Here is a 22,984-nt window from a genome sequence, read left to right as displayed (position 1 = left end):
TATGGACTGTATAACTATCTGGTAAAATTCTACGTAACTTTTTTTGTGGTCTCGTTGTTTCCGTTGTATGGGTACTCTAACTACTGAGGGGGAGAAAAATAAATAAGTTGGGTGGGAGATGGGCCTTGCTCAGGCCTAGTTGACGCTGCGTCGGTTCTATCACTCTTCGTCTTCTGGTTCATGCGGCTCGGGCTCGTCTTCCCATAGCGGCATGCCCACTTCTTGCCTCGGATTTCCGGTCTTCGTGAAGGCTCCTGACTCTGCTAGGAAGCTCGCCACTGCTTCGATGCCTTCTTTTGTACCCAAGAGGTCGCACTTCTCCGAGTCGGATCTTTCATCCAGCTCTCATCTCCCCACCGCTACACGAATACTCCCCTCATTTTGAACATCCTGAGCACCGGTCTAGTTACTGTTCTTTATCTAACATCGACAGGATGGCCCTCACGGTCCATCCATCTCTCTTCAAAGACTATCCTGACATCTCCGACTTCGAAAATGCGTCACGCTTTTTGCAAGCACTACGCATGTCGATGAAGTTGGAGGATGCGCCGCCATCATTCTTGTCTACAAAATGCATTCAACAGCTTCTCCGGGAAAACCCTATGTACTATGTCAATTTGGAACGCCGCCATGCTCGTGGTAAACTAGATGGGCTTGAAGACACACGCATACTTGCTCCTTTCCTTTCTATTGCCTTCATCGTATACTGACGTACTTAATAGCCTTACTATGCCCCAATCCTTCTAAACCGGCTTGGAGAGGTAGCCGCTATTTAACAACTATCGAGTCATACTTGGAGCGTCTCCGTCATGGTTCCGACACGTTCTGCAACCCCACTGCTTCATCATTTTGGGCTCCCAGCAGCTATAATTTTAGTGCCAAGTACAGCTTCAGATACGCTGACCACATCCAGAGTCTGGAAATACCCCGTCTCGTAAACACCAGCGAGCCTGTCCTTCTTCTTCATGACTTTGGTACATTCTCTAACAACGCCACACTGAATCACCGTATTGCACGCATCTATCAGAATAACACGAATTCGTGGGTTCTTCCCTCTTCCCACAATTTCCCTAAATTGTTTCACTTGCTTCTGATCTACTACAGCTTCTTTGTCAATGGGTCGGCGTCAGGCAAAACAAGGCTGTTGTTGGAAGGCCTTCATCAAAATTGGGGATTCTATTTTACTGCTGCCGTCGATTCTTCCAAACTAGGATCGAACGACATCTCAACGATGATGATCGATTTCGAGATGGAGGGTGTGTTCAACAGAATCCTTCCACCAAAGGAGGATCCCACTTTTGAAATCTGCTTGGATCTTAATGCCCGTTTCACCTACCGATACTTCAGTGTGGTACTCCTCGCTCGTTTGGTCGTCTTCAAAAGGTTCTTGGAAGCCGCGTCGGGGAAACCTGATGATGGAATGCGACATCGCTGGCTTCTCGCACAGCTCCATCCACGTCTTCTTCAGTTATCCAATGGACCTAAACGCGACCCATTCGATGAGTTGCGAGACATTATGCAAGAATGGGTTGTCCCCACCGAATTCTTTGATGAAGCAATCCGCGAAACCTTTGGACTCCATCTTTTCTCTTTTCCCCACAACTCCGGGAACACCACTCTTCATCGTGATCGATGAGGGCAATGTCCTCGCGGATGGCGGAAAATACACTTTCTCTGATGCATTTGGGGACGGCCGACCAATCCTCAAGGAGTTGTTGACGACTTGGCAACATCATGTACAGGCTTACGATGTCACTTTTATCGTTGCTGGTACCGAAATTCCGCGGAAACACTTCCAAGGTGATCAGTGGAGCAACTACCAGTGGAGTTCAGATTCGGGTGACTTCGGCACTCCCGAACTACATAGACAATACGTATCTAAATTCTTGCCACCATCCATAGCGTCGAGTCCTTCTGGCGAGGAGCTACAGTTGCGGATGTGGAGATGGTTTCGCGGGAGGTTAGTATCTCCGACTTTGTCTTGAAGAACCGTATGTGATGATACGAACTTTTAGGCATAGATTTACGGCTTCAGTGATTTCCCAGCTGCTTGCCACCGATTTCCAAAGCCCCCACCGCCTCCTTGACTTCCTTGTCTGGTTAAGTACCGGTTATGAACCTCGCGATGGCGAAGCGTACAGTCGTGCAGAAGAGTCCAGGGACTTTGAGCGTCGTTACTTGCCGATGAAAATGCCGGACCCAAAACATTGTAAGCCTCATCAAGTGGCTCCTCCTCTCGGCGAAGATTTAATCTTTATGCATAGATCCTTCCGTCAAGGCTGCTGTCCATGATGCTTTGATCCACTGTCTCGTTACTCTTGATCATCGTTTGGTCTTTGGGATTGATCGAGTCGACGCCGTTTCTCGAGGTGTTGGACGGTTTATTGATGCCAACATGGAACAGATTGTCATCGACGAGCCTCTCTGCCTCGTAACATGTGCTCAATGGTTTGCCGACAAGAAGAGATCTCTCACAGACATCGATTTCTATCTATCTGCGGATACAAGCTACCAGTGCCCTCTTTCTGCCGCCTGTTTCGTAGCGCTTTGTTTAGCTCACGTCTTTTCTCAGCCTCGAGCTGTAGCGGATGTCCTCTCTTTTCCAGGTACACGACCAGACTGGGCTAACCAAACTGCGAGTCTCGTGGATTTTGCGTCAACCAATTCCGGCGAGGAGATTGGCATATCTAAATATACTTCTGGCACCTCTCGACGTCTGGCTTCCGTCGCCGAAACGCAGGCCGATACACTCGCTTGGTTGAAAGACGAGCATAGGAGCGTGTTTTGTATTCATTCTGCTAGCTCTACAAGCCCGACTCTGTTATTTAGTCTAAAGCTCGCAGACGAGAGTCTCCTTTGGCTTTTCTTGCATGTCCATCTTGATGGAAAGACGGAAGAACTGGTGCCTGAAGCCGAGCTCCAGGACATGTTGGAGGCCCTACAACCTGAAAATCTCTTCGACCAACTCGTGAGTTTTTGCGCTGTCAATGTTGGTACATTATTGATGTCACCCAGGCCGACGAAAGAACAGGCATCGATGGATCTCTGCCCACAGACGTGGCTCCTCCTCCTTCCACCGCCAAGTCCGACTCGTCTGATCCTCCCAAAAAGTCTGAAGCACCAGATGACTTTCTTAAACTGCTCGAGGGCCTTCCTAACAGGAACCAGGGTGTGGGCGCGTACAGTGTTCTGCGCGTAGTCGCTTCGCTGCGTGCCGATGCCAAGCTTGACCACCTGGATGTTAATCCCGATCACCCCATCGCTGAGCTTAATACTCGGTTTGTGCAGAGTATAACTGAGAAATTCTCTGCGAAAGATATTCTTGAAGATGTCGTAGCGAATACGACATATGTCGAGGGGTATACGGGAGTGAAGAGGAAGAGTACCGATGATAGACCTACTTTGAAGCGTCGGCGGTCAGCATCTTCATTTATTGGCAGCGTTCAGGAAGTTGATGTATGATATCAGTATATCATAAATAATGTGTAGTGAAATATCTTGCAATATCTACCGTCGCAACTCGTTGAATGGATTTGTATGCCTCGTGTCGACGCTGAGATTACTTTCATTTGTCCTGTGTTAATGTTACTCATACGGGAGACTTGTATACCCGTATGCCCACGAATTCCCATCTGGAATACTAACAGGCGACGATGCCATAGTACCTAGTCGCATAATCTGGGACAGACAGCACTTGAAGCAAAAATCTAGTATCATCCACACTTTTCATCCCCGACTAAGCAGGATAAGGATAGCTCCGTTAACGTTATAAGTAAATGTGCTAGCATGAAGATGCTAAGGATGTGCGGTATGTAGACAGCTGTTCATACAGTCAATCACTGCCAGCATCTGATACATTGTTCACTCACAACATGCACGTTACTTTCGTCTTCTCTTTGCTTGCTTTTTCGGTGCTGAGAGGGACTCAGGTAGCCACTCATTCACAGGCTCCGCCGGCGCAGATGTCGGTTTCGTAGGAGCCGCAGAGGATGGCGGCCCGTTCTCCGCCTCTCGTTCCGCACGCGCAATAGACGCCGCAATTTCCTCGGGACTGACTTCTTCTCCCCTCTGTATCCGTGCGGCGATGTCTGGCGTTACACGGACACGTCGTACACCAGTCTGGAATCCCGGTGCTAGTAAGAGATTATTGGTCGTGGCAAAGACAGAGTAGCCCAGAGTACAAACCCCCTTTCCCAATGCCGTGAACTTTGAGCTTACGAGCTAGGTACCATTTGCGCGCAAAATATGCCGACACGAGAAGAACAGAAGGGACGCTGCCGGAGGTTATTTACAAAAATGCCGGGCGGGGTAGTGCGACGCACGCTATCCAGAGAAGTGAAGGGTAGTCGTCGATGTCTGGTACTGAGGACGTCCTTCTCGACATGTTGTACGATGTAGTCAAGGAAAGAACTCGGACGTGGTGGGAATTTCATGAGCGGAGGCCGGCCCGATGGATAGCTGTCACGTTTGTCACGTGTAGCGCATGGCAGGCAAATTTCGCAAATTTCTGGTGCTTCAGTGCTCGACCTTCATCCAGGTTTCTCTTTTCACCGTTCAGGGTACGGGATAACTCCCTTCTTCTCCTCAAATAAAGCCTGAATTCTCTGGTTATTCGATCGACATGGCTCCCAATTTCGAGGAGTTGAACACGAACATTCCTCGTGCAGCATTGAAGGCCACGAGAAATGCCGCTCTTTTACCTCCAGATCTCGCCTTTCACAAATCAATGGACCCCGGTTTTGCAAAAGACATAGATGTTTTCTCCTCCAAGGTGTTATTCTTGACGAATCGGTTGCTCGAACTGGCGGCAACTATTGATACTCCAGGAAAAGGCAAGGGAAAAGTTCGGAGCGAAGATGATATTTTGGATAGCTTTGAGACGCTTATCGTTGACCGTATGGACCAACTGCTGGAGCGTGTCGTGAGTTCCTACCATGTATGCTTCTGTGGTTGTATAATGACATTCTTTCAGGACACCTCACTGGATGAGTACCAGGGTAAGACAAAGCCTCCTGCCATTGCAATAAATCCCTCAGTGGACCTTTCTTCCATCAAGGTTTGGATCCCTATCAATTGTCGCTCTTGCTTGCCCTCATGATATCCGCAGCAGAAGAAGAAATCGTCAGGTCAACCTGCTCCGGTCATCCAACATGCAGCCAACTTAGCTAAGCCTCAACTCAAATTCAAGGTCCTCGTCGATAATAGCAATACACCTTGGTATCCTCGTTTGAAACACAAATACCACGCGAAAGTTCCCTTAGGGTACAAACTTCTTGATCAAGATAGTGATGCGTCTGATAGCGCCAGTACATTGTATGTTTGCTATTCCATTCTTATGCATCCTCTTCTGAGCGATTTCGTAGGTCCACTCATCCGTATCGATATGAAATCACCCATCTGTCGTACCCACCGCATATGTTTCATCAAGCACCACCAATACGGCCCAAGCCCTTCGAGACCTCCTCTTTCAGCTGGGTTTCTGCGCCAGAAGAGCTGCAAACCATGCTGGGGAAGCTCCGTCAAGTGACAGAAATAGCAGTCGACCTGGAACACCACAGTTATCGTACTTATGCAGGATTTCTGTGCCTGATGCAGATTAGTACACGAGAAGAGGACTGGATAATAGACGTTCTTTCCCTTAGAGATGAACTGGAAGTTCTCAATGAGGTTTTTGCAGACCCGGGCATCATCAAGGTTAGTAAATCATACCTGTTATAACCTGAGACCAACCCCTACATACAGGTATTCCACGGCGCCGATAGCGATATCGTATGGCTGCAACAAGACCTAAATTTATATATCGTGAATCTTTTCGACACCTACCACGCATCTCAGATTTTATGTACGTCAAAACCTTTTGCATCCAGTGCTAGCGAAGCTGATGATCGCTAGCTTTCCCTAAGCATGGCCTCGCGAATCTACTGGAGATGTACTGCGACTTCCTCCCCGACAAGCGGTATCAATTAGCCGATTGGCGCATAAGGTATGGAATTCATGTCTCTTAACATGCTGGATCTGACAGTGTCACCTTAGGCCACTTCCTGAGGAGATGCTGAAATATGCTCGCTCCGATACACACTTCCTATTGTTTATATACGATAATCTTCGGAACGCGTTGTTGGATCGTGGCGAATCCCAAGCTCGTTCTCAAGCTCTAGAAGGTGGCCCATCATCCTCTCCGTTATCCAGCGACTCCCTACTTCGTGAGGTGCTTGCCAGATCACAGGAAACCGCTCTGAAAGTATACGAGAAAGAGCTGTATGATGCCGCTGAAGGAACTGGTAGCACTGGATGGGATACCTTGGCTCGTAAATGGAACAAAGGCACTCTTCTCGCTTCGGCGCCAAATGTGGGCGTTGGTGCGCTTCAAAAGCAAGTATACAAAGGTGTTCATGCATGGCGGGATAAGATTGCCCGCGAGGAGGACGAGAGTACCAGGTTAGCCGATATTAGACATTCGTAGCCTCGTTCATTCTGACCTCCGATTCTTCCAGATATCTTTTGCCTAATCATTTCCTGTTCCAACTCGCAGAAAATCCTCCCGCCGACATGGCTGCGCTATTGAGAGTTTTTCATTCTCCTCCGCCTTTAATGAAAAAAAGAGCGAGGGAGCTGTTAGATACCATCCGTGATGCAGTCAAGGCCCATCTTTCGCGTTCTGTTAGTGCCTCAAGTATTCTCGAACCGCAACCAGAACCCATGGAAGTCGAGCACGTCGATGAAGACGTTGTAGCTCCAGAAACTCAGCCAACACCGTCTTCTACCCTGTGGTCCGGCTGTCAGTCCCTGCAGACTCTTATGTATTCTTCTCATCTGATATCTCCCATTCATAGCTACGGCTGCATCGAGTTTAGCGTCCAAATCATCGCTCTTCGGGACTGCCCTTCCGAAACCGTCCGTCCAGTCATCGTCCCCAGGTATCGCAACTTCGCAGAGCGCATTGTTTGGAAAGATGGCTCGCGTAAGGGTTCAACAGATGATTTCATGACATTGGTACTGATTCTCACTCAACAGACATCGAACACGAACCAGAGCAGCGATACGAGTCGGTTCCGGGAACTAGTTACCCGGATACATAGTACACTTTCCATCGCGCCATCTGTACCCAAGGTATTTACGTCCGTTTCCACGCTGCAACTGCCGTGGTGTACTAACTTATGCTTAGCGTGTCAGTATCGAACCTCAAGAGAATGCTATCCCCATGCAAGTTGACGAAACCGCTGAGGATGGTATAGTAGAGATGCAAGCGGAGATACCGTTTATCCCTGCGTCTCAAAGGCAGCCACGGGAACAGATTGAAGATACCCTTGTCGTGGTTGGTCAGGCTAGGCAGAAAAAGCGTAAACGAGCCGCCCCTGCAGATACAGATGACGGCACGACAGGAACGGAGGCGACTTCTTCCAAGAAATCGAAATCTGGAGAGGGTGAAAGCGCCGTTCAAGATCCAGAGCCGTTTGACTTTTCGTCTGTGCCAAATGTCCTTGACCAAGTTCCGGAAATCCACGGAGATAACAAAGTAAAAAAGAAGGGCAAACAAAAGAAAGGTGCGGTGTTTTATTGCAACATGTTTTTCCGGAATCTCATAGGAAGAAGCAGGCGGCGGGTCCTATTTCTATGGCGATTTCCCAGCTCCTCCTAAGGGACATAGTGAGGTCAAGAGTGGAAATCAGTCTCACACATTCCAGAAATGACCGGGGAATTTACGTTCTTGAAGGCGAGGTTTGTTTGCGTAGTGTTCATTGCCAATCAAATACTCGCTTGTGACCGGACTACCCGATATCTCCCTCGTTAATAAGCTGGAACTTTCGCCACAGAGTAACTGTTTTGCGTAAAGTAACGTATATGTCATCCCCTAAACCTTTTCGAAGTCGGCAGTTTTTTGAAGCGAATTCACGTGGAGCGATGATTTTTCGGCTTTTCACCTCGTATCTCGGTTGTCGTCGGACGAAAGACGTAGTGCAAGCTACTTCATTGGCTCTTGGTATGGATGAATCACATTACTTCCCCAATTTCCCCCGCTGTGGGCATTCAGAATCTTGAACAATCCACCCACTATTTTTTCCCGCCAATGACCAGCTCTGGTGCCGCGACGCCCGCTACAGTGGCCTTGAATTCGACGACAGATGTGCGTCAATCCAGCATCGTAGAGGGTGACGACCAGTCTGTCGCTGCCCCAGTGGTCGAAGAGGATGTTTTGGATATCGAGCATCTCCCGGTCCAAGATGATCCACGAAAGTGGTCATCCATGCGCAAGGTAAGGCAATCTCACGGTCGCGTGCCGCCCTCCATTACGATCGTCGTGCTCTAGAAATTTGTCCTCGGAGTGATCTGTTCAGGCTCGATGATCGCCGGATTCGGAGCCAACATACAAAATCGTGAGGTTGCTTCCATAAGATGTATGACTGGCAGTAATTAACGAACTTTATATTAGCTGCGATCGAGGATATGGAAAGAGACCTCCCTGCAACGAGTGGGCAAATTAGCTTGAGCATTTCCTTGTTCATTGCCTTGCAAGGAGTCACACCCTTGCTTTGGAGTTCTATCAGCGAAGTGAAAGGCCGCCGGGTACAACGCAGCCAAGGTGTTTGGGTGCTGTTTTGACTAATTCATTATGCCAGTTCGTCTACCTGATTTCGCTCCTGATATTCACCGCCGGTTCAATCGTCGTGGCTACCAGCAAGACGATAGGCTTGTAAGATTCTGCTCCAACACTTGTGCCCAAGTAAATTTATTTATCAAGCGCTTCTTTTCCATAGGGTGATAGGAATGCGATGCCTGCAGGCTTTAGGGTGCGTATGGTGTTTTATCTGCTGACTTTCTTACTCATTGGGTCCAGCTCAAGCGCTGTGATGACTATCGGCGCGGCTAGTCTTGCAGACATTTTCGATCCTCAGGAAAGAGGAACAAAGGTTCGTGCCCTTAGTAGGACTGCTCAGACGCTTATTCCTGTCTCACAGATGGGTATATACTATATTTCTCCTCTTCTCGGTCCATCTCTAGGACCAGTATTTGGTGGAGTCCTCACTACAGGATTTAATTGGCGTGGCCCCTTCTGGTTCCTCGCCATCCTTGCCGGGTCTAGTTTTTTGTGCTTCTTGTTCTTTTTCAAAGACACGTACAGGAAAGAGCGAAGTTACGCATACCAAAATATCTTGAAACGGCATTTGAAGGAGCAAGCACAGCGATTGAAAAACGAAGAAAAGCAGCGGGCCAAGGAAGCTGAAACTCTGGAGAAACCAACCGATACGAAGGAGACGAGGGAGGACGGAAATGTCAAGACCGATGTTGACCTGGAAAAACAGGAAACTAGTAATCCTAACGCCGGCGCTTTGACCCCGGAAGCTCTACCAACAATAACGCTCTCTTTGAGGGATGTCAACCCGGTCCATCCGTTATGGCTCGTTCTTCGACGCCGGAACAATCTTCTCATGCTATTCTCCTCCGGTACGCGGCCTTTTGTGGACTGTGATATATGATACAACTCGACTCCTCCCCACAGGTATTCTATTCTCATACTGCTTCATAGTCGTATACACAACATCTCGAACTCTCGGGAGCGCTTACGATTACGATGCGCTTACGATAGGATTCATCTTACTGTCGTTCGGACTGGGTCTGCAGATTGTTTCTCTTTGTTCGCTTTGCATCACCGAAACTAATGGTATTATCTGTTATCCATAAGGATCGATGGCGGGGAGCATACTAGGAGGTCGTTTCTCGGACCGTGAATTAGCAAGGCTCAGGCGAAAGAATGGAGGCAAAAGTTACCCGGAGGTTTGCATCCCCTGCCTCCTCTGCCTCCTGCTTCCCTCATCTCTCATTTTCAATCTCTAGATGCGCTTGAGGAGCACAGTATATAGCATCTGGCTCTTCCCTATGTCGGTCATAGGGCTTGCGTGGGTATGTCAACAGCGCGTGCATGTTTCTGCGATATGCGTTATGCTATTCGTTTCGGGTTTCTTCGCAATGTAAGTCTACGCTCCTCAATCAAAATTTGGATCTGTGTGATCAATGCGTTCCGTATTAGCTCTGCTTATGCCAGCGAATTGGCTTATATCGTTGATGCAAATGTGGGTCGCTCTTCCAGTGCTGTAGCACTAAACAGTTCCTTTCGTGGAATGGCGGCATTTATTGGTACGGAGATCGCAGTACCTGTGCAGGTTTGTCACATGTTCTTGCAGCATTTTTCCTTACTGACTTGCAAGGACACTCACTGAAAGGATAAGCTTGGCGATGGTGCGTTTTTTGGGTTCTTCGTGATGGAAACTAATACATTGTTTACCTACTTCCCCTCCTTACTGCGGTGCTCACAGGCTGGATGTATACAATCTTTGCCCTAATTCTGTTGCTCAGTGGACTATTGGTTTTGCTGGTAATAAAAAAGGGCGAGGAATGGAGAGTTCAAGGAGAAGTGAGTGAAGACGGTAGCAAATAATAGAACTTAGGATGGCCTCTATTGGAAAGCTGTTAATTGACCCTAGATCCTGTAGACCAGCAATATGTATTCCACAAAGTCTATGTCCTGATTTTTCTGCTTTCTCTAAATGTCAGCGGCCCGGAAGCATAACCTCAGCACCGCCACCATCGCCACCCAATTGCGACTGCCATCCTCACTCAACGAGGCCACCCAACTCACCGGTGTCAAAGACCCACTCGTGCAAAGAAAGAAAGAGCTTATTAGCACACAATTATATTGCACGTGCGTCTAGGTAACAGTTGTAACGATGTAAAAAATCACTGACAACGGGATACACAGGATGCCACTTGTTTCCGTTTCCGATATTCTGGGAACGAACCATGCTCCAAATGAACACGACTGTGTTGTGATCCAAAAGTCTCTGTCTGAACAGGAACAGCTCCTTGAGCAAGTTCGAACACAAAAGGCTGATCTTGAAGAGCAGCTTTTGGTCACTAGCCAACGTGAAGCCCAACTTGTCAAGTCCATCGCTGACCATCGTACGCTCCTCCGTGCAAGTCCTATACGTTCTCTCCCTGCGGAGCTTCTGGGAGAAGTATTTCTCGCTCACTGCGCACAATACCCAAATCTTGATTCCGGTCGTCATGATGGTGTTGCTTTCCGGAAGAGTCGTCTACGACTCCTGTGGGTATGTAGGAGGTGGCGGGATGTGGCATTATCGATACCCAGGATTTGGGCGGTTCTGTCCGTGGAATACCACGCATTCAATAGGCCTCATTCAGAAGAAGCCGCAGCTTGGGCTTCGGTGCTTAAGAGATGGATATCATCGTCAGGGCACCTGCCTCTCAGTATTAACTTCACCTTCACCGAGTCTTGGGATTCACATTATCACAGTGACTACCAAAACATTGCCTTCAATGCTATTTTTTCCCAACTACATCGATGCAAATGTTTCATCGGCAGATTGGAGTTCGATTTCAATGGGCATGATGCTGTTCATAGGGCACTAGACCAGAATATCCCAGATGCTCCGATACTTGAGACACTTTCGCTTCGCTCCTATCGTTCCAGCTCCGCGTCACCCATCATCAACTGGCGGCGAAAACTTTATGCCACAATTCCTCGACTTCGTCATCTAGACGTCGACAGTGCCAGTGGTATTGTCTCCTTACCAGTGCAAAATATCATCACGGTAAAGCTTGAAACAGCTGCGTTGAGCGATCTCTTCTACCTTGTGGAAAATGCGGCAGTCCTAGAGGAATTGGAAGTGGGAGAGGTGGAACAGAGTAGAGATCTTCGGCACAGCCAACGTGATGCCCATCGATTGGACAGTCTAGTCAATGTCCATTTCCGGCATACCGACAGTGCAGCGGTCAGTCGATTCATTGATTATGTGACGCTTCCTTCGATCAGCGAGCTCGCTGTTCGAACGAGCTCACCGTGGTCAGATCCCGCTGCCTCATGGCCAGATATCGATATCTTCATCCGTTTTTTCGAGCGATCAGCGTGTTCCTTGACCAAATTGATCATCGCGGCTCCTGAAGTCGACGAACGTGGGTTTCTTCTGGGTATACTTCCCTCCGTTCCGTCCCTCCAAGTCTTGCACATCGAAAACGAAGATTACGACGTGCCCTTACTTCTTCCATCCTCTGTGATTGAGTATCTCACCGGCAAGCCCAAGAGACAGAACCTTACGGCACTCACAGACCTACGAATTTCTGTACAGCTGCGTCAAATGACCGGTGTGAAGAAACTCCTCGATTACCGTCATACGAACTGGGGGACGCTCGGAGTAACTAGGCTTAGTTGCTTCTCGGTTATCGTTGTAGCGGCGCGGCTCTCTACAGCTCAGATGAAATCTCGAAGACAGCAGATGCGGGAAGTCTTTAGCCCCTACCAGAAGGCCGGTCTAAGTTTGGCGTGGCGTATTCAGAGCCGGTGATTTTTTTTCATTTATATATCCGCCTTAGAATGGCAAGAATATATCTCAGCTATTTTTTTTTCGGCCAACCTTTGCCACTGCACGTTTCAAGTTCTACCATTTCGCATCATCGATTTCGTATCGGAACAGGTGCTGCTTGGACGTAAGCTCAGTCGGCCTTCATTCCGGTGCAACTCTGTAGCCGACCAGCTGTGCACTGTGCCAACTGGCGCACAACTTCCGCTGTAACGAAGAGGTAGGCTGGACTGCGCCGAAACGTTTCTTGCACATGTTGAAAGCCGTGTCATCGAAATAACTGACAGTGACTGCGTGCTGACGCTGTCTTGCCCCATCAATGGTGCTCGTCAAAAATGCATGTAGTTGATTGTCAAATACGGAGCGTCCAAGTCATGTACTTGGCCGGTTCTCTACTATCTATCTTGAAGAAAGCCAAGAATATTTTTTGTTTCACAATCGGAGATCACTGTTGTGCACGTTTTCGCGTTCGCTCTTTCCCCAACTTGATGCACCTAGCCTCAGTACGTTTTCGGAGAGGGTTTTATTAAGACTATGTCTACGAGACCGTCAGTGATTAACAGGCCAAGTTTGAAAATCAGATGCGACGGTTGCATAAGCTCATACATTAATGGAGGGGTTGCTCAAAGTTTCCACATTTCTGCCAGCATATTGATGATACTTCATAGTATTCCTTCTACAAATATATTCAAGATTACAGGGAACCTCAGCTTTGTAGTGATACAAGTCTACTACCTACGGGGTAAGCCTGTCAGGTGGAAGTTCGGTCCGTGAATGAAGAACTTACGATCTTTGAGTGTGTCGTTATTGCTGGTGTAACACTTGCGCTAGTTAAACTCTCCGCTCCATACTCGACGCACTATGCCAAAAATTGATTGGGTGAGTCTGGGGAAGACGCCGAAGAGGATAAGTAATCCCATACCTCGAATTGCCTCCACACTCAAGATACCTCGGTGACGCAATATAGGCAGCGACTTTTTGACCTCTTTGAGTGAAGCTCTCAGAGTCTCGGCCCCCTTGGCACCTGTGCACAAGAAGCTATAACAGTTATGCCCACATTGACTGTGCAGCTTAAGATCCACGCTACGAAGCGATGGCATGTCGCGACAATGGCCAATGTGTTCATCCAATAATGACCATTCATGACACGGCGGTACGTGATTGCCTCGTAAAATCACCAGCAGTTTTAGCTCCTCCAACGTACGCGTCAATGGTATCAAAGCGGGAGGTGGTACGAAATCGACGCTAACGTACAGCGATCGCAGACGCGCGAGATGTTCTGTCTTCAGAAGAGGCCCTTGGCTCAATGAAGAGTCCCATTCTGATTGTCCGAGTCCATCAGTTCTTTCTCCCACGCAACAAAATGGGGGACATACCAAAAAGTTGCCGATAGACCAGGCACTCCAGAGTATTCGAGGCTTGATCGATGATGGCTTGAACCAAAGAACGCTGCCTCTGCAGATCTTTCCCCGTAAAGCCCACCGAAAGCTCACGGAGGTGATGGGTGTCGAATAGAGAATTTGGTCCTGATAGATACATTGCGCTAACTGGACAATCATATCCTGATAGCTCCAATGCTTCGAGACGCGGACGTATCACGGGCTCCCGTACGTCTGCATCAGCCAGACCATCAGAACGGGGAGCGCGTGAATATTCGATCCAATTCAGTGAAAGCCGCTTCAAAGATGGTGATCCAGCGAGGCGGCCCATCAGAGTGCGTGGTAGGTCGATATCTTCCAGTTGATCAATGTCAATGCACTGGACACTGGGGAGGGAAAACGACCGAAATAAAGCCTCCTTGAAGACCGACGGCAGCATACGCCACGATACCTTGCTATCGTCAGCACCAACGGTGATGCGTTGCAAGTTCTGCAGAGAATCGAGGATGCATGGTAGCGTGTCCTCATGATAAATTCCGCGAACACCTCTTCCGTATTCAACTTGAAAGTGTACCATTCGAAGTGAGACGACAAAGAACGCGATGTAGGGTGAGCTGCGAAGAAGGGAATGAAAGTTGTCGCAGGTACACATTATTCCCCCAGAAAATGGACGAGCACTGCTAGAGCGGTAGTCCTTTTGAGCCAAGATGACTCGAGAAAATGTGTGCTTGCGGCTGGAAGGGAGAAAGGCATGAGAAACGAGGGCGCATGTTTTTAGGGTTGGCATATCGTCGTGCACGAAGGCGATGACTTCGTCAATGAGCTCCTGGGGAATGTAGCGCATAGTCTAAGCAAGTGACTAGTGGGAGGCCGGGGATGGATTTGAGCGCAGATTTGGGGCAGTTAAGAAGCCAAGAATTTGTTGCGGGCTTTTCAAGTATCATCGTGGAATACCTCATGTGTGAATGTCAGATATCGGGGGGTGTACCGAAAATATTCGTCTTTGCTCCTAGAAAATTAAGTCGAGGCTTGAGATCAACAAATCCGGTCCCGAAATTCCGAGCCGGCGCCCATATTTGGTCATCACCTTCCTCTCTTGTCATCCACCGCGACTGACGTCTGATACACCAGTACATACAATCACTGGTCCTTTCCGCATGTTAGTCATTAATTATATCGCACCTTTTATTGCTTCTCACGTACGTTGAATTTTTATCATTGACTGTCCATCATACTCATGATAGTTCCCCGGGTTTCGGCGACAACGGTGGACAAAAATCTAGGCCGTCTGCGCGTCTATACCCGCTTCACGGAGATGATGAACTTTCTGCTGATCTGCGATGGCAACGCTCGCACTGTCGCAGTAACTTCCCACTCCTTACACTGATCTTCCACACTTTGGGTCGCTCGCAAATGCTTTCATGCATTACTGGGGGCTCATGAAAAGGACCCCAAGTGGCGCCGAGAACCCCTTTCGATGCAAATTCCTGAATCATATTTCGAAGCGCATGGCGCTTTGGGGGCTGGGTGTCCGTTTCAGAACTTGTTACCGCCAGAAATCGTCACAGAATTTTCTACGGGACGGAACTATTAACGGCCTCGACTCTTAGCGTGTGTTATCTACGTTCAAAGAGAACCATTCCTTTGAAGAACTTCCTTATTTTGGCTTTATGTTCTACTCGGGATTCCATTCGAATCATGGAAAAGCGGAAGACCGTCAAAGGGATTGCTCTGGATCCAAGGTCCCTTTCTGTTTGAGACTCTTCGCTATTATCTTGCGTCTTGCGATCAAAGTATATGCATTCCCGCCGCTCATCAACATCGGACAGCACTTTAGCATCTCGCTATCTATGCAATCACGTAGACAAGACTTTGACGAGACTCTTGATATTGGCCCGCGCTTATTTTAGCCTCAACAATCATGAGCTTGCGAACGGTATCTCCGCTGGACCCAATATACCAAGCCATGTACTAGTGTATGTTTTATCATATCCTCACGCAGGGCGAACCATTCTACAGTCTGGAGAGCGCCCGGACTGCGTGGAGGCGCTCGATCGGACATGCTGGCGACTTCTCATTTTGTCAGCCGACGCAGCTCACACGAGGAATAACGCCAGTCAAATCTGTAGTCGCTTGCAACAGAAGGAATCGTCAAGTCTTAGTCCGGCCTTGCGTTGGTTGATAGTTATGGTAAAGTTGACTGAAATTCTCCATCAATTTACTCCGTTCGTTTTGTGCAGATACTGGTCGATAGTCCAATCTAATATACATGGAGTATATAGCGATGGATTTTGGGACAATCCGCTACATGCTCGTTGAGGCTTCTGCCAATCTTCCTTGTTAAGTATCGAAAATTGCTAACAATTTCCCACCAGCAATCATTGGAAGTCTTCCTTCAATTCATCAAGATCCTAAATGCAACGACTACTGTATCTACATATACCTCTAACGGTTCGGACTTGGCCTCAACAGACGCTGCAGGGATGCAACAGACTGATTTCAAGTTCATTGTTTCAGCATTCACTCTAGTGGAGAAGTATAACGGTTTTCCGAGCATGGGTCGATTTTCCAGCACTCCTAGCTGTCCGAGCCACTACTGATTCAATTCTTCTTTTACCTTTATCTAGGGTGCGTTCCCTATTAGCCCTTTGTTAGCCCTTTCCGCGCGTTGACTAACAGCTCAGTTGAACGTTCACCCATAGACCGCCAAGACCGGCCATTGGTGACTTTTCCAGATTGTAAAGACCCCCGTTGCTCAGTTGTGTGCGCCTGACAAGCTCATTAAAGTGGCGTCTGGTCGATCTGACAGACCACTCGGTATCTTGCTTCTGGTGAGTGCGGCAAAGGAATAGCCATTGGCAACTGCTATGATTTACTCCACAGACTCCAGCCGAACTTTATCACGGATAGTCTCAGGCAACGCATTGAGTTCCTGACACCAGGAGCAGCAGACGGAACAACGAAGAAGTTCAAACGGAGGTTCTAGTGAGCGGCAAAACCCGATGAAGTTGTTGATCTCTAAAATTACTTTTGGACTTTAGTCTGTCTTCCCAAACTGGGACGACAGTGCACTTCCTCCGCCTCATGCAGGTATTGTCCCGAGGCGATGGCGGACCGATTGTGACATATTGGATGCCGTTACCGATGGACAGTTGGGCCCAGCATTCTGATAAGGGATTATAAACGGGACTGCGACGTCACGGGTTGTTCTTCTATCACTTTTGGACCGCCTTACCTTCGTCGCCGTCGCCTTTGGTCCGAAGGGGAGGTTCAAGTGTGACATCGAGGACGCTGCGGACAAGAGTATAGAGTTTTTGGAGCTACAGCGTCGAGGGGGAAGTGAGGAGTGAAAGCACTTATCTCGCATGTTTTCGTTTTGTTATTATACCGTCACTGATACTCATCACTGCGCTATGTTATCAAGCATCAAATTTGGAACTTAACGTCTTGCGGTTGATGGAATGACGGAATCATTGTGCGCTTTTGACTATTGAGGACCCTGACCTTCTTCTGACCTTTTACTTTCTCTTGTTGGAAAGAGCGTCTGCTGGAGACTTCGTGAGAGTAACTCTTGAGCATGAACTATGGGTAGTACTGGCAACCTGGCCGATGTCCTTTATCTGATTGTCCGCTGTTAAGTCGTCGAAATTTTGGCGGACCGAGTAAACTGATCAAAGGCGTTTATATCAGTTGCCATGTTCACAATACCATCTTTCCGTCATCGAGAGCTTCTCAACAATCTTACTAAGGTTTGCATACTATTGCTTGGGAAGGAGAAAACGACGTCGCAAAGGTCAACGATATTCTTGACGTTGTACTTGGGGACATATTACGAAGCTGTGCCTGTCCTCTTAAGTAAAGTGTAAAAAAATATTAACAAATTATCTATTTCTATTTTGGGATTCATCGTTTCTGTGCCGGTGCTTCATCTTAGTCTCTGCCACCCACCACCACCTACCGCCATTCTTTGCTTTCCTCTCCTCCTTTCTGTTGCTTGCCAATCCCGGAATCGAGCCTTTGGTTGGCTCGATTTCCGCTTTAATTCCCATAATTTTCTTTATTTTTCTCAACCATGGCCCTTACCCAAACGGTAACTTTACCTGGTCCGGGTCCGTCTTGGGACGAGGAGGTGGTACCGGCTCTGCGAAAAAGTAAAATCTTCGACGAACATTCCTGTTGTTTGAGACTTGCTAATGATATACTCCAGGACTGGAGAATGAGAGTCGAACACTTGCCCGGCGCATATCAGCTATTTCTATAACCTCGTCGGAGGACGTGTCGAAAGTGACGGCGAGCAACGAGTTTGGATATCGAGGACAGAACTTTGCTTTGAATTCTTATCAAAACAATGCGACAACTTCGCGTTCTCGACCCTTTCAACAACAAGCACGGACTTCCTTAGATCGTGGTTCATCATCCTCACGCGTTACCCCTGCCAAATCTTCTTCGACCCGTTCAAGAACATATTCGCAACCTTATTCGTCTGACACGCAGAAAGGACGACTTAATGGGAAGTCCAATGGTTCGCGGTCAAGATCTCCTCGCCATGTCGAAGCCAAACCAACTCGCATACCCAAGCCTACTCGAAGCAGAGCTGGCAGTACCTCAAGTCATAACTATGCCATCCCGGGAAATAGCGGCAGTCCCTACGGTTCCCCGCAGTCAACCACCACTGATCCTGACTTATGGATAGTGCATGAACAACCGGCAGCTGCTTCTCGTTCGACTATATCCGAAACGAGTCGTCAACAACCGATTCTTCTCAACGAGCCGGCTCCTTTCAAACCAGAATCATCCCCTTCTCTCAATGCATATCAATCCCAGGAAAGCATCCGAAAGCCGCTTGACGACCCTCCACGGCCCTCCATGGAATCAGAAGAACGTCCGTTTGAGCATTGGTATCGGGGAGAGGTGTCGCGGAATGGTGGTGTGGGCGAACTAAGAGTAGGCCGGCGCCAAGAGATGCTGGAAATCGCCAACTATGGCCATTCCCTTAGAACGAAAACCGAGGCCCAGAATGCTTTGACGGACGCCCTTGAGGAAGGTAGGCGAAGGCGAAGGCGAGCGGACAGTGTTGGCGCTACTGAACGCAGGGGGAGCTTCCACATGGAAGAAGATGGCGTTGCAGACGCTACTCAAGTAATGGACGAGCACCCATTGACCGACTTGGATGGAGAAGCTTCGGACGCTGGGAACTCGTCAGACTATTACACGCCATATTCCAATCACAATGGTGTGTCTGATGCTTCGTCTGCTTTGACACCTGGGCCTACAGCCACGCGTGGATCGCGGAGTATTACGCCCACTTTCCATCGACCATCTTCCCGTCAACAACCATCTCGAATACCTACACCTACACGTCAGATGACCGAACACTCTCGAATGGCGACACCTACGCAAATAGCAAGGGGATCTAGCGAGCCCCCTTCTTTTGCATCAACTTCATACACTCCACCTAGCCGTTCGCAGACTAAAACCGCCTCACCTACATTGCAACAAAAACGTGGTGCTTCACCCGCTTCTCTCTCTGCGTCATCAAAGTCAAGGACGACCATATCCAAAGCTACACGTGCTAGGAACGAGGCTTTGAGGAAAGAACGAGACGAAGAAGCAAAGAGGCGCAGTGTCGCTCATTACCCAACACCCAACGACGATATGCGAGACGCCATACCTACATGGACAGAACCTGTACCTCGGGAAGGTAATTGGGACGATGTAAGTTAAGATTCATCAGGTCGTAATATCCACTGATGTATCGCTCCCCTAGGTGGTTCTACCAGTCGTTGCTAGAAAGAAGGGCCTCAACGGTCATTACGAGCAAGCGGATGGTAGCCCTAAGCCCAGACCAACGGAAAGAGTCGTCGCACCGGCAAGTGTTCTTTTACCCTACGCTACAAGTCTGTTTTGGTTTACTTTCATTGACAGGCTCCCGGAACATTCGGATATGACCACTCGAAGTATCGTCCACCGTTGGATGGTGATCCTGACAGTATCCTCATGGATGAGTTCGGAAGACCTAATAACGACCACCCAACTGTACAAGATACGGCGTACGAGGAGGAGACAAAGCCGCGTCCGCCACTATCTCCAATATCTACGAATCATGACCGGACACCCTTGCCGGTTCGGACGCAACCTCCTGCATCGCCTGTACCATTCTCACACTACGCGCCAAACACTACCGCAAAACTACAACCAGTTTCTGCTGGTGCGGCAAAGCTTGAGGTCCAGGAACCTCGTCTAGAAGAAGAGGATGCAGGAGGATGCTGCAAGTGCGTTGTTATGTAACCTTTTTCATATTTCATTTTGGCGCGTATGGATTTTCCCTTCTTCTCTGTCTTTTTTCGCATGCCTCCTCGTTCTGTATTGCTGTGAGCCCTCATAATCACTTACCGCCTTAGGCCTCGTCCTCCTTGCTATCGATTATCACATAATCATACTTCACTGTGTCCTTCCTTTAAGACCACTGTCGTTCAATGGCACATGTCAGCGCATCCACCACTTTTGTGCTTTTATCCTCGTGTATTCATATTCGCTTTCGACCTTACCGTACGTTCCTAATGCGCTTACTATGTGGACAGTTTATTCTCTTTCAACTCGGTTTTATCGGAATACCCTACAGCACAGTATTTACCCCATCATGCAATTCATTTGGAAGTCAAATATTCTCCTCTCTGCACACCGAACACAGAGTCACAAGCAATGGACATCACTGTTCACAAGCATCTGTAACCGTGTAATCCATACTGTCAACCAGATGGCCTTCCTTATCCACTCTCACTTCCGTGGTAGCGTATTTCGCGGTTACCGTGTAAGTCGCGCCGGCGTTCTCGTCCACGATAAGAGTTGTTTTATTGGTAAACGCTTCAATGACTTCTCCGTTCCTAGACCAAGTAATCGTATAGCTTTCATTCGGCTCAATTGGCACTTGTCTGAACTGGGCTAACGGGATCAACTCGACAGTGAGTGTTTTGGACTTCCCAGAACAGCCCTCAGTCACGTCATCGATTAGGTTGACCTTTGACAGCAGGGCATGCCAGAGGCCTTCTAGGCAGACTTTGCAGAAGTTGGAAGTCGTGACGAGTCGCATGAGACAGTCCTCGTTTGTTGGGCGATAGGACGTCTTGTTCGTGGCGGAGTAACTGTAGGAACGGGGAGCCATTAATCTTGACTCTTTAAGCATAATTATGGAGAACGGACGTGGGGAAAACACCATAGTAATTCGGTGCCGCAATGAACCTGCAATGAGTGTGAGAAAACATCTTTTTTCTGATGAGAAGGGGACCAACGCACTCATTCTCATCACCGAATTCCAAGATTTCCACGTTGCACAACTGAGCTATACCTTCCCTGTCCGCGTTGAGGAGTGTGAACTTGACCTCATGCGTACCGCCAGCCAAAGCATCGTCTTGGTAGACGTCATAATGCCATCGATCTACGCCCAGTCCTTCTTTGGGAACCCAACCTAGGTCAATACCATCCAATTCCACCGTGAGGTCGGAGCTCTCCAAAAGGCCCGAGAGCGAAAATCGGACGAGGTGGCGCGAAAACGTTCCGGATGAAACGAACTCGGTTGTCCAGGGCTTTGATGTGTTGAGCATAGACCAAGCGTAGTCTTGAAGCGGCATGACGGATCGTTCAACGCGAGGAGGTTGGCCGTCCTCTGGTGGGTTCGTAAGCCAATGAGCCCATGGAACGGGTTCGCTCAAGTCGTGATATGCATCGACGCCGCGGTAGACCTCACCTCCATCATACTCCTCCCCAACAAGGATGATGGAGTGCCCAAGTTCGTGGCGTAGGATCGAGGGTCCGTTGACTATCGATGACGTGATTACTCTGTAGGAAGATAAGCTTTCTTGCGTAGATACTTATGGCCACTTCGTACTGACGTGTATCTGCCACCAAGACCTATCGCGGATACATTAGATTTAGGATGCTAGGCCAGCCATCAGTTTCTCACCCCCGTACAGTGGATCATTGCCTTGGACCTTAAATCGGTAAAAGGTTCCCTGACATGGGAAATTTTGTTCCTTACCTAGCAAAATGGGAAAATCACATTGATCTCCCATGGAGGAGCACGCAGCTCCCGCCACTTCTGGTTTTGCATAATAGACCCCGCGAAGTTCTGTTCCAGGGCGATAGAGGCCGTACGTGGTACTGCGCATTGATTAGTGCATCGTAAGTGAGAGACGATTGTTTTAAGCTTGCTTCTTAGGCTTTCCACCTACACCAACACCGCTCTGAGAAGTACGTTAAAGGCAACGTAATGAATGAGCTTGGAATACAGTCACTCACTTCTTGACTGGGTGTGAATGCGGCCCAGAAATTGAGTATTGGCTGGACTGTATTGAATGTTTGGTTTTTGGAGACGTCCTCCGCTAGTCGCATAGCGTCCACGATGAATTTTTCGCGCTCCTCGAGAATGTCTATGGGAGGAGTTTTATTAGATAAAATCACACCAGAGACGAACGCTCACAGCCATCGGAGAAGAAAACCAAGTCAACTCGGTTACTGCTGGGCCCTGAGATGATAAGCGGCTCGATTTCAAGTGGAGGGGGTTCGACACCACTGTAATCGAGTGTTTCTTGATCTGGGTACCAGTACGGGATGTGGTATTCTTCATTGAATTGGCGAACACATTTACCCAAGTGGCTAGGGACAGATAGGTGGTCATTGAGAGACTCAGAATGGTGATGCGCCTTGGCGCCGCAGATTAGAGCCAGAGCCAGAGCCAGGAAGGTAAACAACATTGTCGCCCTGGAGATGCTTGAGTTATATTTAATGATTAGATCTGAGAGATATAAAACTGTCTCTAGCAATAGGACACAATGAAAACGATAGATTTGGAGACGAATGACTGCTTTTTGATAAGTAGTTCGTGGCAGGGTCTTTTGGTACTCACCGATTGTAAGAATACCTAGCAGGCCCAAGGACTTTTTGGATCCTAATAATTCGAATCCAAAAATACAAGCGAATGAAGCGACTTCACCTGACTGAGGTTGAAGCTTGAAGTGTCGAAGGTTGGTCGAAGTTCCTGTTGAGATTAACTTCTCGACTTCGTGAGAAAATGGACGTGCGGGGCGGCCGGGCCGATGATTCCAACACAGCCACGATCATCTACGGCAAGCGCTAGATCTACCACTGCTATGTGTACAGATTCTACACAGCACTACTAACAGACATATGTGCCAATTATATGACCGTTTGTCACTCTGAGTCATCTTACATAGA

General features: G+C 48.5%; 8 protein-coding genes across 8 annotated transcripts; 5 read left to right on the top strand and 3 right to left on the bottom strand.

The window, feature by feature from the left end:
- Positions 1-434: 434 nt before the first annotated feature.
- Positions 435-3,462, top strand: EV420DRAFT_1638358 (uncharacterized protein; the record flags this gene model as incomplete). Its single annotated transcript, XM_060476820.1, has 7 exons — positions 435-639; positions 723-1,041; positions 1,105-1,528; positions 1,557-1,960; positions 2,016-2,209; positions 2,265-2,968; positions 3,016-3,462. 7 exons carry the CDS (start codon positions 435-437, stop codon positions 3,460-3,462), a joined length of 2,697 nt encoding a protein of 898 aa, XP_060335914.1.
- A 3-nt stretch (positions 3,463-3,465) lies between these two features.
- EV420DRAFT_1518222 (uncharacterized protein) lies at positions 3,466-4,423 on the bottom strand. Its single transcript, XM_060472050.1, has 4 exons — positions 4,323-4,423; positions 4,186-4,274; positions 3,870-4,133; positions 3,466-3,820 (listed from the first exon to the last, which is right to left on the bottom strand). Exons 1-3 carry the CDS (start codon positions 4,382-4,384, stop codon positions 3,880-3,882), a joined length of 405 nt encoding a protein of 134 aa, XP_060335913.1. The 5' UTR covers positions 4,385-4,423; the 3' UTR covers positions 3,466-3,820; positions 3,870-3,879.
- Positions 4,424-4,507: 84 nt separating this feature from the next.
- EV420DRAFT_1063820 (ribonuclease H-like domain-containing protein) lies at positions 4,508-7,839 on the top strand. Its single transcript, XM_060465592.1, has 12 exons — positions 4,508-4,921; positions 4,973-5,056; positions 5,111-5,313; positions 5,364-5,694; positions 5,743-5,842; positions 5,893-5,983; positions 6,034-6,438; positions 6,495-6,778; positions 6,834-6,961; positions 7,015-7,110; positions 7,166-7,544; positions 7,597-7,839. Exons 1-12 carry the CDS (start codon positions 4,622-4,624, stop codon positions 7,689-7,691), a joined length of 2,496 nt encoding a protein of 831 aa, XP_060335912.1. The 5' UTR covers positions 4,508-4,621; the 3' UTR covers positions 7,692-7,839.
- EV420DRAFT_1063766 (MFS general substrate transporter) lies at positions 7,840-10,562 on the top strand. Its single transcript, XM_060465591.1, has 13 exons — positions 7,840-8,254; positions 8,309-8,375; positions 8,432-8,565; positions 8,619-8,692; positions 8,757-8,789; positions 8,837-8,909; positions 8,958-9,444; positions 9,500-9,613; positions 9,683-9,774; positions 9,835-9,968; positions 10,028-10,160; positions 10,221-10,236; positions 10,314-10,562. Exons 1-13 carry the CDS (start codon positions 7,988-7,990, stop codon positions 10,433-10,435), a joined length of 1,746 nt encoding a protein of 581 aa, XP_060335911.1. The 5' UTR covers positions 7,840-7,987; the 3' UTR covers positions 10,436-10,562.
- Positions 10,563-10,579: 17 nt separating this feature from the next.
- EV420DRAFT_1518209 (uncharacterized protein) lies at positions 10,580-12,426 on the top strand. Its single transcript, XM_060472049.1, has 2 exons — positions 10,580-10,699; positions 10,757-12,426. Exon 2 carries the CDS (start codon positions 10,758-10,760, stop codon positions 12,357-12,359), a length of 1,602 nt encoding a protein of 533 aa, XP_060335910.1. The 5' UTR covers positions 10,580-10,699; position 10,757; the 3' UTR covers positions 12,360-12,426.
- Positions 12,427-12,991: 565 nt separating this feature from the next.
- On the bottom strand, positions 12,992-14,787 carry EV420DRAFT_1303172 (uncharacterized protein). Its single transcript, XM_060468427.1, has 4 exons — positions 13,751-14,787; positions 13,297-13,695; positions 13,162-13,233; positions 12,992-13,109 (listed from the first exon to the last, which is right to left on the bottom strand). The coding sequence occupies exons 1-3, from the start codon at positions 14,595-14,597 to the stop codon at positions 13,202-13,204; spliced, it is 1,278 nt and encodes a 425-aa protein (XP_060335909.1). The 5' UTR covers positions 14,598-14,787; the 3' UTR covers positions 12,992-13,109; positions 13,162-13,201.
- Positions 14,788-17,676: 2,889 nt separating this feature from the next.
- Positions 17,677-20,339, top strand: EV420DRAFT_1518177 (uncharacterized protein). Its single transcript, XM_060472048.1, has 4 exons — positions 17,677-17,904; positions 17,961-19,468; positions 19,521-19,622; positions 19,679-20,339. The coding sequence occupies exons 1-4, from the start codon at positions 17,826-17,828 to the stop codon at positions 20,039-20,041; spliced, it is 2,052 nt and encodes a 683-aa protein (XP_060335908.1). The 5' UTR covers positions 17,677-17,825; the 3' UTR covers positions 20,042-20,339.
- Positions 20,340-22,794, bottom strand: EV420DRAFT_1518172 (IgA peptidase M64-domain-containing protein). The gene is made up of 9 exons (XM_060472047.1): positions 22,230-22,794; positions 22,049-22,179; positions 21,962-21,993; positions 21,789-21,910; positions 21,714-21,734; positions 21,643-21,661; positions 21,047-21,589; positions 20,954-20,992; positions 20,340-20,895 (listed from the first exon to the last, which is right to left on the bottom strand). The coding sequence occupies exons 1-9, from the start codon at positions 22,501-22,503 to the stop codon at positions 20,463-20,465; spliced, it is 1,614 nt and encodes a 537-aa protein (XP_060335907.1). The 5' UTR covers positions 22,504-22,794; the 3' UTR covers positions 20,340-20,462.
- Positions 22,795-22,984: the final 190 nt, after the last annotated feature.

Source organism: Desarmillaria tabescens (assembly GCF_030435595.1).
Source record: "Desarmillaria tabescens strain CCBAS 213 chromosome Unknown EV420scaffold_6, whole genome shotgun sequence".
NCBI classification, from domain to species: domain Eukaryota; kingdom Fungi; phylum Basidiomycota; class Agaricomycetes; order Agaricales; family Physalacriaceae; genus Desarmillaria; species Desarmillaria tabescens.
The sequence above is the reverse complement of the archived record's forward strand: the minus strand, read 5'-3'. Positions and strand labels throughout refer to the sequence as shown.